Source organism: Clinocottus analis, unplaced genomic scaffold, assembly GCF_023055335.1.
Source record: "Clinocottus analis isolate CAN_PGR_092001 unplaced genomic scaffold, fCliAna1.0.p SCAF_2, whole genome shotgun sequence".
NCBI lineage: Eukaryota > Metazoa > Chordata > Actinopteri > Perciformes > Cottidae > Clinocottus > Clinocottus analis.
In genome coordinates this window covers 479837-494115 of record NW_027175931.1, presented here as the reverse complement: position 1 = coordinate 494115, position 14279 = coordinate 479837, and the positions used below count along the sequence as shown (strand labels likewise).

Here is a 14279-nt window from a genome sequence, read left to right as displayed (position 1 = left end):
TGTCATCACTTACCAAAATAAAAGCATAATGAACAAATTAAACATCAAAATAGCACCAACATTAATTTCATGCTAAATAAATACTCTGATGACATTTACAGTAAAAATAGAAAACGGTTGAGTTCCAATATATTTACAAATATCAGAGAGACGATGCAGAACCAGGAACGGTACCAGGACTAGAACCAGAACCAGAACCGGAACCAGAACCAGGACCGGAATCAGGACCAGAACCGGAACCGGAACCAGAACCAGGACCAGAATCAGAACCAGGACCAGAACCGGGACCGGAACCGCGACCAGGACCAGGACCAGAACCAGAACCAGGACCAGAACCGGGACCGGAACCGCGACCAGGACCAGGACCAGAACCAGAACCAGGACCGGAACTAGGACCAGAACCGGAACCAGGACCAGGACCGGAACCAGAACCAGAACCAGGACCGGACAGGGACCTTGTCTCTTAGCTTTGACACTGAAGCTGAAGAACATGAATGACGACGTTCAGTTGAAGTCGTCAGAAAGAAAACTGGAACAAAAGCACGTTTCAAGGTTTAATGTCAAACATTTCACAGCTTCTCACTCGATTGGCTCGTTAACGGGAGGCTGACGGACCAATGACATGCAGCCGCCGCCCCAACTAAAACCTGCCGGCTGCATCGCAGGATGTGACGTAATCTTTTTAAAATTATTTTCAAAATAAATTTCATCCAGATCAAACTGAGCGAATGAGAGTTTGACATTTGGGAGATGAACGTGAGACTTTTCAGAAATGTAGATTTTCCTGTAGATTTCAGTTCGTGGATCAGAAGTGATTCAAACTGGGAGGAACCATGACGGGAAGCCATTACTGTTAGAGAGTTATTGATCTCAGTTATTGATCCAATTTGAACCACGATAGTCTGAAGGATGATCACATGCTAGAATATATCTCTATTTTATATTTAACATCCTTTCTGGTTTGTTTTGACCTTTCACACAGAAGGAGAATATTGATTAATTAATATGAAAGCAACATTGGTTGATTGGTTGGTTGATTGATTGGTTTGTTAATTGGTTGGTTGATTGGTTGGCTGATTGGTTAATTGTTTGATTGATTGATTGGTTGGTTGGTTGGTTGGTTGGTTGATTTGTTAATTGATTGGTTGGTTGGTTGATCTGTGACGTTATCTTGAACATGACAGTCTCTCCTCTCAGAGACACACCAAAGAGTCTCTTCCTGACCGTCGTCTCAGGCTCTGCATGAGGAGGAAGAGGAGGCTCCTCCTCCTCTTCCTCACTCCCTCATGCAGACGCTGCACCTCCCGATGCTCTCCCTCTGCTGCCGGCCCTCGGTCAGCGTGGTGGAGGTGCCGTGGTCGAGCTCGGAGGCCGTCGTCTCCACCCGCGTCAGCCAGAAGCTGTAGATGTTGGCGAAGTAGTGGCAGGTTCCTCGGGGCCCCTGGCACTCCACGAAGGGCTGGGCCCTGAAGTCCGTCAGGCAGCTGCCCGACGACGTCAGAGACTGGCCGCCGCCCTCGTCGCCGGCTCCCGTGTGCTGCGACGCAACCAGGAAGTGACATCATCAACACCGTGAGCAGGACAGACAGAAGCGTTCCAGCTGAGAGTTTACCGAACAACAGGAAGTACACCGGGTACTGCAGTGGGAGTATTAGCAGTTTCATGAAGTATTAGTGGTAGTATTGCCTTTGGTCTAGTACGTGCTAGCGGAAGTGGTATTAGCAGTAGTAGATATTTTAGTAGTAGGCATGTCTTGCAGTAGTAGAAGTATTGTAATAGTAGAAGTAGTATTACAGTATTAATAGTAGTAGTGTCAGTAGCACCATCATCAGTAGCAGTACTGTAGTCGTAGTAGTACTAGTAGGAGTATAATTAGTAGCAGCATCATTATCAGTAGCAGTACAGTAGTCGTAGTAGTACCAATATTTTTAGGACTGCAGTAACAGTAGTAGTAGTATAGTCAGTAGCACCATTAGCAGTACTGTGGTAGTAGTAAAGATAGTATAATAGTACTGTAGTAGTCGCAGTAGTAGTAGCAGTAGTAGTAGTAGTAGTAGTAGTAGTAGTAGTAGTAGTAGTAGATAGTATAACAGTGTTCATAGTACTTGTAGTACCCCCTGCACAGTGTAGTAGTACTTGTAGTACTCCCTGCAGTACCCACCATGAGGAAGGAGTACCCCGTCCACAGGCTCCTCCAGCGGGGGGGGCACGCCGGCTGGCCGGCCGTCTGGCTGTGCAGAGCCACCGGGGAGGACGGCGCCTCGCACACGGCGCAGCGGCTGATGTGTTCCTCGATGGAGGCCCCGCCCACCGGGACGCTGGGGACGGCGGCCGTCGTCGACAGCCAATAGGATTTGTCGTTCCGGCTGGCGTAGGAGCATTTTCCCATGTTGCAGGAGGAGAACGGCATCGTGGAGAAGACCCGCATGCAGGACCCGGCCTGACCTGCACACAGGGAGAGCATCCACAGCGCGCTGCTTTATTCCTGGAGCATCTTATTGACACTCAATGTTGCTGGTTCCTTTATTCTCTGAAACATCAGAGGAAGAAGGAACTAACTGAACTGAAGACAAACTCCATAAACTCCTCCAATAGGGACACGGGATTATAACGACGTACAAAGTCAACGTTTACATGAGAACGAGGAGAAATGTGTTGAACTTGTGTGTCAAACAGACGATCGATGGAGAGATTCTTCTGTCGTCGCTGAAGTCGTTGAATCAGAAATGAAGGAAAACAATATTGTATCCGTGCAGAACTCTACGATACGTCGTATTGGTACACAAACCAGATGAAGCTATTTGTTTGTGTATATAAATATAAAACACACTGCCATATTTTCACCTGTATGAACCTGCTACATTGTTAGCATAGCTTAGCACTGATCGAACCAGACTCCATTAAAAAAACAAGCGTTTCAAAAGTTTTAATGCTTGTCGAGAACAAACAAAAGTTGAATTCAGAGTTTTAACAAAGCGGCATCGTCATGTCGTTGTTTCGGCAGCGTTTTGTCCCATTAAAGGAAAGCTGAACAGTTTATTTGGGGTTCGTAGAAGCTGCAGTGAACACAGCCTTCCTGGATATCTGAGACTTCCTCCACATAAACAAACCAGCAATAGAGGTTGTTTCAGACATACTCGTACAGTATATGTGTATAATATGTGTATAATATATGTACCCAGGTCCTGAGTGTGGGCCTTCTCCTGGCCCTCCAGGTACAGCAGACTGTATCCGACCCAGAGGACCCTCATGTCGCGTGGACAGGAGGGAACAGCCTTCGATTGGCTGTGCAACACCAACAAGAAGCCAGAGTTCAAGTTTTTGTTTGGTCCACGAGGGCCGCGGTCACCGATTGGTCCAGGATCACCTGACACAGCAAAGACCACAGGTAGGTACATCAACAAAACCAAACCCACACAGGTGATACACAACAATGTGACTCCAGCAGCGAGTCAGAGAGACAGACGGGTCCAGGTCTCACCTTTGGCTCCCACGACGCCGCGCTTCCCCGGCCGGCCTGGCTCTCCTCGGCCTCCATCTGGACCCGAGGGCCCCTCGGGGCCTATTGGTCCCTCGCACCCGATCTCCCCCTTCCTACCTGGAACACATCGTCAATCACCTTCATGACCAGAACAAAACTGATGTTTGTAGTTCTGGATTTGATTTCATTGGGATGACTTTGGGTGGGATCGGTTCTTCGGAGCAGAGAGGAGGATCAGGTCTGGATGGGACGCGATGAAGGTCACCATGACCTGGACCACGGACTGTGTCTCACCTTTGGGTCCTGTCCGGCCGGTTTCTCCCTGGACGCCGACATCTCCATCCAGACCGTCGGGGCCGGGGGGTCCTGGGGGACCCGGCATCGCGGGAGGGTAAGTAGGACAAGATGAGACTCGTCCCACCTCGCCCTTTGGACCCACCGGTCCAGTGGATCCCTTTGGTCCTGGTGGTCCATCGGGACCGGTGCAGCCTCTAGAACCCCGATTACCAGGCAGTCCCATCAGACCAGAAGACCCCCGCAGACCTGATCACACACACAGATGAAGCCGAGCTCATGAAAGGCAACAGGTATGCTTTGGATTTGGAGTTTAGCATCTGCAAAGATTGAAAGAAACGACAGTCTGAACCTTTCACTCCCGTATTTCCTGGGATCCCTGGCAGTCCATCGGGCCCCTGAGGTCCTTGTAGGCCCCCTGGCCCCTGGCAACCTGTGTCCCCGTTGTCCCCATCGTCCCCAGGTACTGGAGGGTTCTGACCCGGATCCCCCATCTCACCAGCACACCCTTAAACACCAAACAAAGTTCGGAGGTCATCCAGTGTGATCTATGTGTTGAAGTTGTCTGAACCCAGAAGTGAAAGCCTCACCTGGCTCTCCATCTGGTCCAGTAGGACCAGGATCTCCAGCAGGTCCTGGGATCGGAGCTTTGCAGTCTGGTCCGGGTTCACCTGGAGGTCCCGAATCCCCTGGCGGTCCTACGACACATAAAGAGCCTTCAGTCCAACTGCTGGGTCCCTGCTGGTCTGTCCCATGCTGACCCTGACACACTGTTACTGACCTTTGGCCCCTGGGGGTCCCGTGGGCCCCGGAGGGCCGTTCTGGGATGAACCCATCGGTCCCGGGGGACCCGGAGGACCTTTATCGCCTGGAAGACCAAGACAACCAGGAGCACCCGATTGCCCCAGACCTGAACAGAGACACGCCGCTGATGACTCAACTTTATACAAAACTTAATTGAAGTCTCATGAACGTCTGGAACCAAAGTTTAATGAGTTTCCACACAAACAGGATTCTGCTGTAAAACCACCATCAATAAAAACCACAGACTAGGGTGGACATGAACATTATTTAGATTATTAATAATCAATGATACGAAACAGACATTTCGGTCCCTAACTTTAATCGTTATGTATTTTTTTTTACAGAATTCAGTTTGTTGTTTTTCATTACTTATCACGTCTCCACCTGCAGACATTCAGAAGTACATAACGAATCTGACCAAATTCACAACACCGCAGCTTAGTTGGGCCTTTTTTATATGTAAGATAAGATAAAATAATGTTTGTTAGTGGGGAAATGAAAAGTAAAGAAGAATACAGTCGCGATAATAAATAGACGGAGTAAAACCAGTGTATGAAAAGTATTTGAATCTTTTATATATTGCACCAGATGATGAGCGTAATTAAAGTGGCCAAAGAGATTAAAGTGTTAAAGTGTTGAAGTGTTAAAGTGTTGAAGTGTTAAAGTGTTGAAGTGTCCGTGGTCCACTGAGAGCTCAGCTGGTCGTGCAGCCTGGCGGCAGCAGGAAGGAAGGACTTCCTGTGAATACATGAGGAGATGAACGGACTCGTACCTCTGGTCCCCATGTCGCCCTTCACTCCCTTCAGTCCGTCCAGTCCGTGAAGGCCGAGCGGTCCAGGAGGACCTGACGCACCAAAAACATCCACGAAATTAATCTCACGCGTGTGAACTGAAATATGTACAGGATTCATACGCTGATGGGAAACCTGGGAAAATGGTTATTCCCAGGCCTGGAAAAGTCCTTCAAAAGAAATCCTTAAAGTTGTATAAAAGTGGTGTAAATGTGTTATATTCATGTGTTCATTTAGTTTAAATAATAAATCTGCTTTTAAAAGAAAGAGGCTCAACATATCAGCAGCATACATACAGGCATCTATATAAATGTTTATTCTTTTAATAAACTATTGTCTCTCATTCATTTGAGTCATTTAAGGTTTACTGTATGCTTTGAATCCTCATTGTTAGTTTAAATACTACATTTTATCACTTTTACTGTTTACACACACATTTCACACAATGTTTGCTCATGGACATTTAGTTTAAAGTCATGGAAAATTGGTTAAAAGTCATGAAAACTGGTTAAAAGTCATGAAATCTATTGGCCACAATGTGCAACCCTGAAAGTAAGTAAAATAAACAACGGTAGAAAACTGTAAATCTTTCTGTATCGCCGCCTCACAGGAACAACTCATCTGGAGCTTTTATTTTGACAGGAGGAGGAGTCAGGTGACCAGACATTGTGTGCTGGGTTCTCAAGGTGATCCGGATCGAGGTGGGGTCTGGACTGTATAATGTGTTCGTCAGGTATCCGGAGAAGCGGCGTCACAAGTTTACAAGTGACCTCTCCTGCTCCTTTGAAGGATATTAGAGTTAAAGAAGTCACATGACAGCAGTCTGGGGTTCAGCTCTGACCTGGAAGTCCCAGGAAGCCGAGAGGTCCTGGAGGCCCATCAGCACCTGCTTCACCAGGAAGACCTGGAAGACCGGACCGGCCTCTGGGACCCGAGGGACCGACCACACCTGGAATGAACCAGACAGGCAGACAAGTAAAGAGTCTTGGTTCAGGTCCTATGACTTCATGTTACAGAAACAAGGTGTAAAGACTTGATGCGGTCCAGGTGGGCTTCTGTACCTGGTGGACCCAGTTCCCCCTGATGGCCTGGATCTCCTTTGCATCCTCTTTGTCCTGGAACCCCGAGGAAACCGGGTCTTCCAGGAATTCCTTGAGGTCCAGGCGGTCCTGAGAGAGACAAACAGCTGATTCACCAATAAACTCGCCTTCATTAAAATCACAGTCACGCTGCTGATTGTCTTCATTCTGAGTTTCTCTGCAGCTGAACCAGAACCAGGTCCTCACCTTGGGGCCCCAAGTCTCCAAAAGGCCCCTCGTCTCCAGGAGGACCAGAACAACTAACGGAGTCTCCTTTATCACCTGAAGCATCACACATGGAGAAAAAAGCAAGATGTCTTTCCGTGCTTCATGCATGAAAGGTTCCAAAAGTCTCGGTGAAGGTGTTCGGGGTTAGTTGATACCTTTGGATCCAGTACATCCTTGGTGGCCGGGTTCTCCATCCTTTCCTGGACAGCCCGGATCACCCTGCGGCCAAAATAGATCAATATTTCTGAATATTTGACAAAATAAGCAGAAAAGATTCTGGTTGTTTGGTAAAATAAAAATAAAAGTCTTCTATCTTACCGGATCTCCGGTCTCCCCTGGGAAGCCGATGAATCCGGTTGGTCCGGGGCCTCCAGGTGATCCTGAAGGCCCCGGTGGTCCGTCGGGCCCAGGTGGTCCCAGAAGTCCTATGGCGCCTACGGGTCCGTTGACGCCCTGACACCCCAGCTTACCAGGAGGACCTTGGAAACCTTTATTTCCTGTAGAGAGTGAATTTAATGTTAAAACGCTCACCGCAGGATCCACTCACACATCACAGAGGCATGCAGGGCATCATGGGAAGTTTTTTTATGGGGTTCAGTTCTGCTGCTATTATTGTTATTGTCTATGCTTCATGTGTTGAAGCTGCATTCTCTCTCCTGACCACCAGGGGGCAACTCCTCTGGTTGTATAGAAGTCTATGCTTCATGTGTTAAAGCTGCATTCTCTCTCCTGACCACCAGGGGGCGACTCCTCTGGTTGTATAGAAGTCTATGCTTCATGTTTTCACAAACCAAGAATAGACATCATAACTGACCTCGTGGTCCAGGAAAGCCGTTGGTTCCAGGGGGTCCATCTTTCCCTCTGTCTCCTTTGATGGGGACGCCCTTGGTCTCTCCTGGAGGCCCCGGGGCCCCTTTACAGCCTGCAGGGGACACACATGGGTTCATCCCGGTCCAGTAGTAGTAGTACAAGAGTGGAACTATAGTAGTTCTATAGAGTTACTCTCACAGTGTTGTAGGAGAACCGAGTACCTTTCTCTCCTTTCCGACCTTCACATCCTGGACCTCCGTCTCGTCCGTTGGATCCTCTCTCCCCCTGCCTCCCCAGGGGTCCGAGGGCCCCGGTCCGTCCAGGGGCCCCCGGCCCTCCGGCCTGGCCCTGCGGCCCCATCGGACCTAAAATAGGCGGTTAGTATTTCTGTGAACCAGTAATCAGGAAACATTTAAACTCATGTGTTTTGGTTACCTGTCTGACCGCAGAGCCCGGGCAGTCCAGAGTCTCCACCGGGCCCAGAGGGGCCCTGGGGCCCCGGGTATCCTGAGAAACCTGGAGAGCCTGGTTTTCCTTGAGGGCCTTGAGGGCCATAACCTGGAGTACCCTCCTGCCCGATCTCACCTTTCTCCCCAGAAAAACCTGAACATGAATATGATATGATGAGTAAATCTATGCAGGGTGAAGTAAAGTGACGAAAAATTATGTGACGTTAACAAAAGAGAAGTGAAATAAGTAAATACAGTGAAATAAGTAAAGTGAAGTAAAGTATAATTAGCGTCTTTAGGAGCCAGATTTTACCTGGTGGCCCTATGGGTCCTTGAGGGCCGAAAAGGCCACTGGCACCAGGTTTCCCTGCGTCACAGAAGTCAGATTTGGGCCCCTGGGGGCCAGTTCTACCAGGGGCCCCATCTTGTCCTCTCTGGCCCTCAACTCCGGGGCCCCCTGCCAGACCCGGGAGTCCTGGACATACACAGGAAATAATTCTCAACATATAAATTTACATTTGACCATTTTTGGGAACTCATAATTATTTAAAAACTAAATCCAGTTGTAGTTTTGTTTTATTCATTTATTGATATTCAGGTCCAGTACTTCACCTTTTAGTCCACTGACGCCAGGGAGGCCGGGGACTCCTTTAGGTCCCTGGGAGCCCAGACGTCCCGGGAAGCCAATGGGTCCCGAGGGCCCAACATCAGACTCACCTGCTGGGCCCCTGAGTCCAAAAGAGCCTGGGAGCCCCGGAGAACCTGGTGAACATAATGACAAAGCTTTAAAGTCACTGAGTTTGCTTAATGAAGAGGGTCAACAGACAATGGTACCTGTGGACAGGTGTCTCTACCTGGATCGCCACCATAACTGAAGCCTTCAGATCCTTCTTTTCCGGTATCACCAACAGAACCTGGAGGTCCTGCAGGAGGAGGAGAGGATAATGTAGGACAGGTGTGGTACAGGTGTGGTAGGGTGTAGTTGGGGTGTGGTGCGGGTCTGGTACAGGTGTGAGTTGTACAGGAGTTGACGTGGTAAAGGTGTGTTCCGGTACCTTGTCGTCCAGGTGGTCCAAGCAGTCCAGGCCGACCATTGTCCCCTTTAGGTCCATCAGGTCCAGTGACGCCACGGAAACCAGGCGGACCCGGCAGTCCTCTGTAACCTGGAGAGACAGACAGGTGAGCAGCAGGTCAGACGAACATGTGATGAGGGAGTCAGACAGACAGGTCAGCAGGCAGACAGGTGTTGTAGATCATGATCACCTGCATCTCCAATGTCTCCTTTCTCACCAGGGTGGCCGGGGTTTCTGGGCACACAGGGCAGAGTGTCGCCTGCAGAAAAAAGAGGCGTGAAACAGGAAGAGGAGGAGTCATGGAGTTGGAGGGGTAAACTATGACATGGGAGGAGTCAAAGTTGGAGTTTTGGGAGACCGAATGAAAGAGTAGATTGTTGAGGTCTTCATTCAAAGTTAACATTCGATTGATCTCCACCTTTGACCCCCTTCGGTCCCGAGGGGCCCAGGAGTCCTTCAGGTCCCGGGCTCCCAGGGTCCCCACGTTGTCCTACTGCTCCGACGACACCTCGCCCCGTCAGGCCTGAAGGCCCTGATGAGCCCTTTTGCCCCGGGTATCCAGGGAAGCCTCTTTCTCCAGGAGAACTGGCGAAACTTTCACCCTGACAAGAAATACAAGAACGATATGAAGACGAAGGTCTTGTTGGTCTTCAAGGTTTTCAAAATGAGTTCACCCAGATTGTCTGACTGACCTCTGGGCCGGGGCTTCCAGGAGCGCCCGGGGGCCCATTGAGTCCTTTTCTCCCTGAGAGTCCTTGCCTGCCTGGAGGGCCTTGCTGGCCAATGTTTCCTTTCTCACCTGGAGACAAAAGTCCGATCAGAACCATAGAAAACCGACGGGACATCGCGGCTAAAGTCTTTTCCCAAAAACTGTTAAGGCAAGGGAGTAAAGTAAGAATTTAAAGGTCAAACTCACCTTTAAAATCCACCATGGTGAAATCTCCCTTCTGACCTTTGAACCCTTTGACACCTGGAAATCCTCCCAGGCCCTGCAAACAAAACCATCAACCAGTAAACGGCCCAATCCAACCAGCTGGCCGCTCTCCTCAGACCTATGAGCCTGTGGTCTGGTGACCCACCTGACGTCCGCGCTCTCCTGTGTCTCCGGGTAAACCTTCCACTCCTCTCAGACCCGGGGCCCCTGGAGATCCTGGAAACCCTGGAGACCCCAGGTCTCCCACAAGGCCGAGGGGGCCCCTCAGTACGACTGGGGGGCCGCAAAAACAGTCGCCAGGACTACCTGAAACACAGAGGTAGATTTAAAACATGTGGGGTTCCTCAGGCACTCGTCCTGGGGCCTCTGCTCTTTCTATTAAACCTGATGAGTGTAATAAATGATGACTCACACGACACAAACACAGATATTTACAGTCTTTTTTTAAAGATTAATGTGCAAATTAAACGTGCTCATAAAAAACGTGGATGGAATAAAACAAATAAGAGATGATTGAAGTGTTTTCGTTTAAATTTTCATCTGTTCGTCAAACTAAACGAGCTGAAACTTTCAATCGATTATTAATCTATCAATACGTCCAGACACTGACCTTTGAACCCGAGCAAGCCTTGGACCGCCGGGGGCCCCCGATCACCTGGAGGCCCAGACTCTCCTTGAGCCCCGGGAAGACAGTAACTACCTTAAGCAAATAACAGGAAGTCAGCAGGACGCAACAGCAAGTGACCGCTTTTGATCATCAATATTATGAAATAAAGACAACTTCAGCGAGCAGATTTAGATATCTTCAGCTTGTGACATCACCAGGTGGTTCTGACGGACAGGTGAGGGAGCTCAGGTATAAAACCACAGGTGTGACACCAACCTGGTCTCCCCTGCTCTCCTTTCAGTCCTCTGGGTCCAGGATATCCTGGTTTCCCAGGTTCTCCAGGTGTGGGTCTGTCTCTGTACACCTGACCTGGATCTCCTTTGTCCCCTCTGGACCCTGCACTTCCCTTCAGACCCTCAGCACCTGCCGGACCTGAAGAGGAACCACAGAAAACTGTATTCATAGTCACGCCGCCTTAAAAATGACGGAATTGTAAATGTGCCGCAAGTACTGACCCGGTACGGATCGGCCGGGACCTCCGGGGGGGCCGTGCATCCCCATGAGCCCCAGGTCTCCTGGAGGGCCCCTGGGTCCGGGGGCCCCGGGGTCTCCAACGTCACCTGGAAGACAACGAGGACGTCAGCCGACAACAGACCGCCGCGACCCGTCAGCTGATGGATCGCTGCGTATTGATCCGTACCTGAGTGTGTGACGACCACGTTCTGGGGGAGGCCTTTGGGACCCAGATCTCCCAGCATGCCCTGCAATAGAACATGTTATTGATGAAGCCACTAAAGCTGAGATGTTCTTATGGTTCTGATGCTCGTTTGTTTTCCTCTCCTCAACCTACGAACGGTCATGTGTTTGGAGTTCCTAGATTACGCAATGAGATGTTTCCTGTGTTTGCTGTGAAGGTGGAGTTTTGTTTTGAAAAGACTAAATTCACACGAGGAGCAGAAAGGTAAAGGAGCTGCTGGACTTCAGCAGGAAACCGAGGAGTAAGTGAACGTTGCGTTTGTTCTTCATCTGCGCCAGAGGTCCAGAAGCCCTCCTGAAAGTAAAGGTAATGATCCGGTATTCATGTACTCTTATGCAGGAATACCCTGTTCTTATAAATCATATGCACAAGCGTCTCTGGTCAGTTTTCAAAGTGACCAATCAGAGGAGCCTCTGGTTATTCCATCCCTGTCTGTGATTGGTCAGACTGACCTTCGGACCCTCTCGTCCAATCAGACCTGGGAGACCTGGACTTCCTGGAATCCCCTGAAACATTAAAACAGGGAAAATATTGGTTTCTGGTTGGCTGAGAGGTCTTTGTATAGTTAGTAAGTCATAGTATGAATAATAATAATAATAATTATTATTATTATTATTGTTATCAGAGCAGCTTTTACATTTTCACAGTCAGCTCACCTTGAGTCCTCTGTTGCCGGGCAGACCAGAGAGACCAGAGAATCCCTGAGACCAACAGACACATTATGTGAGTTTATTATTGATCCCAATATGTTCATGTTTCAATCGGGACGATCAGGATATCGATCAGGAAACCAAAGGTTCTCTCTTTAGTACCGATGTACTCTGATCAACACGGTGAAGGTGGGGTTACTCACTCTGGGACCAGGAAACCCCACAATGCCTTTCTCTCCTTTGGTCCCGGGGAGAGCGTCCAGACCCTGAAACCACAAACATCATCACTGCACGTTCCACACTTAGAACAATCAATAAGTGATCAATAACATATTGTTCTCAATAGATGACATAATGAATAACGCAGGTCAACCAGGTTCCACCGGTTCTTTAAAAGACTCCTCGTCAACCCTGTGCTCAGGAGAACCTTATGTTAAGAAGAACCTTGTGTTCAAGAGAACCCTGTGTTCAGGAGAACCTTACATTAAGGAGAACCTTTTGTTCAAAAGAACCCTAAGCTCAGGAGAACCGTATGTTCAGTAGAACCCCGTGCTCAGGAGAACCCAAGGCTCCGTTAGCAGATGTTCCAGATGTCGGATCAGATCTCTGAACTCACCGGCAGACCTGGCCTTCCACAGACTCCTTTAGGCCCCTGAGTGCCCTGGAGAACCAACAGACCCAACATGAGAAACAACAGAACAGCACAGTAGAACCACAGTAGAACCACAGTAATTAACAGGATTAGAAGGTATGCAGCTGTAATCTGATTGGCTGTAACCGGCTGAAGTCCCGCCCACCTGCTCTCCTTTCAGGTACAGGTCTTCTGGAGGGTCCACGTACTCAAAGGGCCCCGGCGGCCCCTGGAGGCCCTGATCCCCCTGCGGACGACACACAGTACTGAACTAGTACCACAGCACTGCACAGTACTGCAATACTACTAGAAGAGTACTACTGCTGAAGTTGACCTCAGACAGTAAAAAGTAAAACAATCTGAATATTTGTACCTCGTCTCCTTTCTGTCCCGGCAGAGATCGACCTTTTTCTCCCTGAAAGATATATATTAATAATTAATATTTTAATTATTGTATTTATTAAATTATTATTTCTAACAAATATATAACATTTACTTTATTTCCCTCTGAGATGTAGTGAAGTACAAGTAAGAAGTATAAAGTAGCAGAAAATTTAAATAAACAAGTCAAAGTATGTCAAGTAAGTACAATACGAGAGTACATGTACTTATACTACTTACAGGCGCGCCCCTGGAGCCGGGCAGACCAGGGAGACCCTGTAGAGACATGTACACACTGTGAGTACATTCACAAACACTGCATTGACATGTATTTCCAGTATCACAGTAACTGTGTTTTAAGAAGGTAATACTTCTCATCAGTAGTAATAATGTGTATTTGTTGTGTTTGTACTCACGTTGGTCCCGTCGAGTCCTGGAGGACCCAGAACCCCCAGCGGACCGGGCAGACCCAGTTCACCCTGCAGGCAGAACCCTCTCAGTAAAAGTACACACACCAGAGTAGAAGTACTCACGATGCAGAAAAAAAAACTAATTTAATGGTTTTACAGAAAGTCCTTCCTTCCTGCTGCTGCCAGGCTGCACAACCAGCTGAGCTCTCAGGAGAGCAAGAACACTTAAACACCTAAACACTTAAACACCTAAACACTTAAACACCTAAACACCTAAACACCTAAACACCTTAACTAAACACTTAAACACCTAAACACTTAAACACCTAAACTAAACACTTAAACACCTAAACACTTAAACACCTAAACACCTAAACACTTAAACACCTAAACACTTAAACACCTAAACACTTAAACACCTAAACACTTAAACACCTAAACACTTAAACACCTAAACACCTAAACACCTTAACTAAACACTTAAACACCTAAACACTTAAACACCTAAACACCTAAACACTTAAACACCTAAACACTTAAACACCTAAACACTTAAACACCTAAACACCTAAACACCTAAACACCTTAACTAAACACTTAAACACCTAAACACGTAAACACCTAAAGACCTTAACTAAACACTTAAACACCTAAACACCTAAACACTTAAACACCTAAACACTTAAACACCTCAACACTTAAACACCTAAACACTTAAACACCTAAACACTTAAACACCTAAACACTTAAACACCTAAACACCTAAACACCTAAACACCTTAACTAAACACTTAAACACCTAAACACTTAAACACCTAAACACTTAAACACCTAAACACTTAAACACCTAAACACTTAAACACCTAAACACTTTAACACCTAAACACCTAAACACTTAAT

At 48.0% G+C, this 14279-nt stretch overlaps 1 protein-coding gene across 1 annotated transcript in view; it reads right to left on the bottom strand.

The window, feature by feature from the left end:
- Nucleotides 1–1255: 1255 nt before the first annotated feature.
- The window catches only part of col4a4 (collagen, type IV, alpha 4), a 20613-nt gene continuing 7589 nt past the window's right edge, over nt 1256–14279 (bottom strand). Inside the window, exons 9-46 of the mRNA XM_068584879.1 lie at nt 13386–13448; nt 13210–13245; nt 12962–13003; nt 12755–12835; nt 12574–12618; nt 12161–12223; nt 11964–12008; nt 11760–11813; nt 11251–11311; nt 11066–11170; nt 10827–10982; nt 10554–10643; nt 10089–10249; nt 9926–9998; nt 9702–9808; nt 9428–9611; nt 9200–9268; nt 8992–9099; nt 8791–8859; nt 8549–8698; nt 8250–8411; nt 7923–8090; nt 7709–7852; nt 7492–7599; nt 6996–7174; nt 6833–6896; nt 6657–6731; nt 6432–6539; nt 6212–6319; nt 5352–5423; nt 4557–4685; nt 4366–4473; nt 4128–4283; nt 3776–4024; nt 3482–3598; nt 3179–3367; nt 2162–2445; nt 1256–1537 (exon numbers count right to left, since the gene is read on the bottom strand). Of these exons, the coding sequence (XP_068440980.1) occupies nt 1277–1537; nt 2162–2445; nt 3179–3367; nt 3482–3598; nt 3776–4024; nt 4128–4283; nt 4366–4473; nt 4557–4685; nt 5352–5423; nt 6212–6319; nt 6432–6539; nt 6657–6731; nt 6833–6896; nt 6996–7174; nt 7492–7599; nt 7709–7852; nt 7923–8090; nt 8250–8411; nt 8549–8698; nt 8791–8859; nt 8992–9099; nt 9200–9268; nt 9428–9611; nt 9702–9808; nt 9926–9998; nt 10089–10249; nt 10554–10643; nt 10827–10982; nt 11066–11170; nt 11251–11311; nt 11760–11813; nt 11964–12008; nt 12161–12223; nt 12574–12618; nt 12755–12835; nt 12962–13003; nt 13210–13245; nt 13386–13448 (4443 nt within the window). The 3' untranslated portion in view covers nt 1256–1276. The remainder of the gene's footprint in view (nt 1538–2161; nt 2446–3178; nt 3368–3481; nt 3599–3775; nt 4025–4127; nt 4284–4365; nt 4474–4556; nt 4686–5351; nt 5424–6211; nt 6320–6431; nt 6540–6656; nt 6732–6832; nt 6897–6995; nt 7175–7491; nt 7600–7708; nt 7853–7922; nt 8091–8249; nt 8412–8548; nt 8699–8790; nt 8860–8991; nt 9100–9199; nt 9269–9427; nt 9612–9701; nt 9809–9925; nt 9999–10088; nt 10250–10553; nt 10644–10826; nt 10983–11065; nt 11171–11250; nt 11312–11759; nt 11814–11963; nt 12009–12160; nt 12224–12573; nt 12619–12754; nt 12836–12961; nt 13004–13209; nt 13246–13385; nt 13449–14279) is intronic.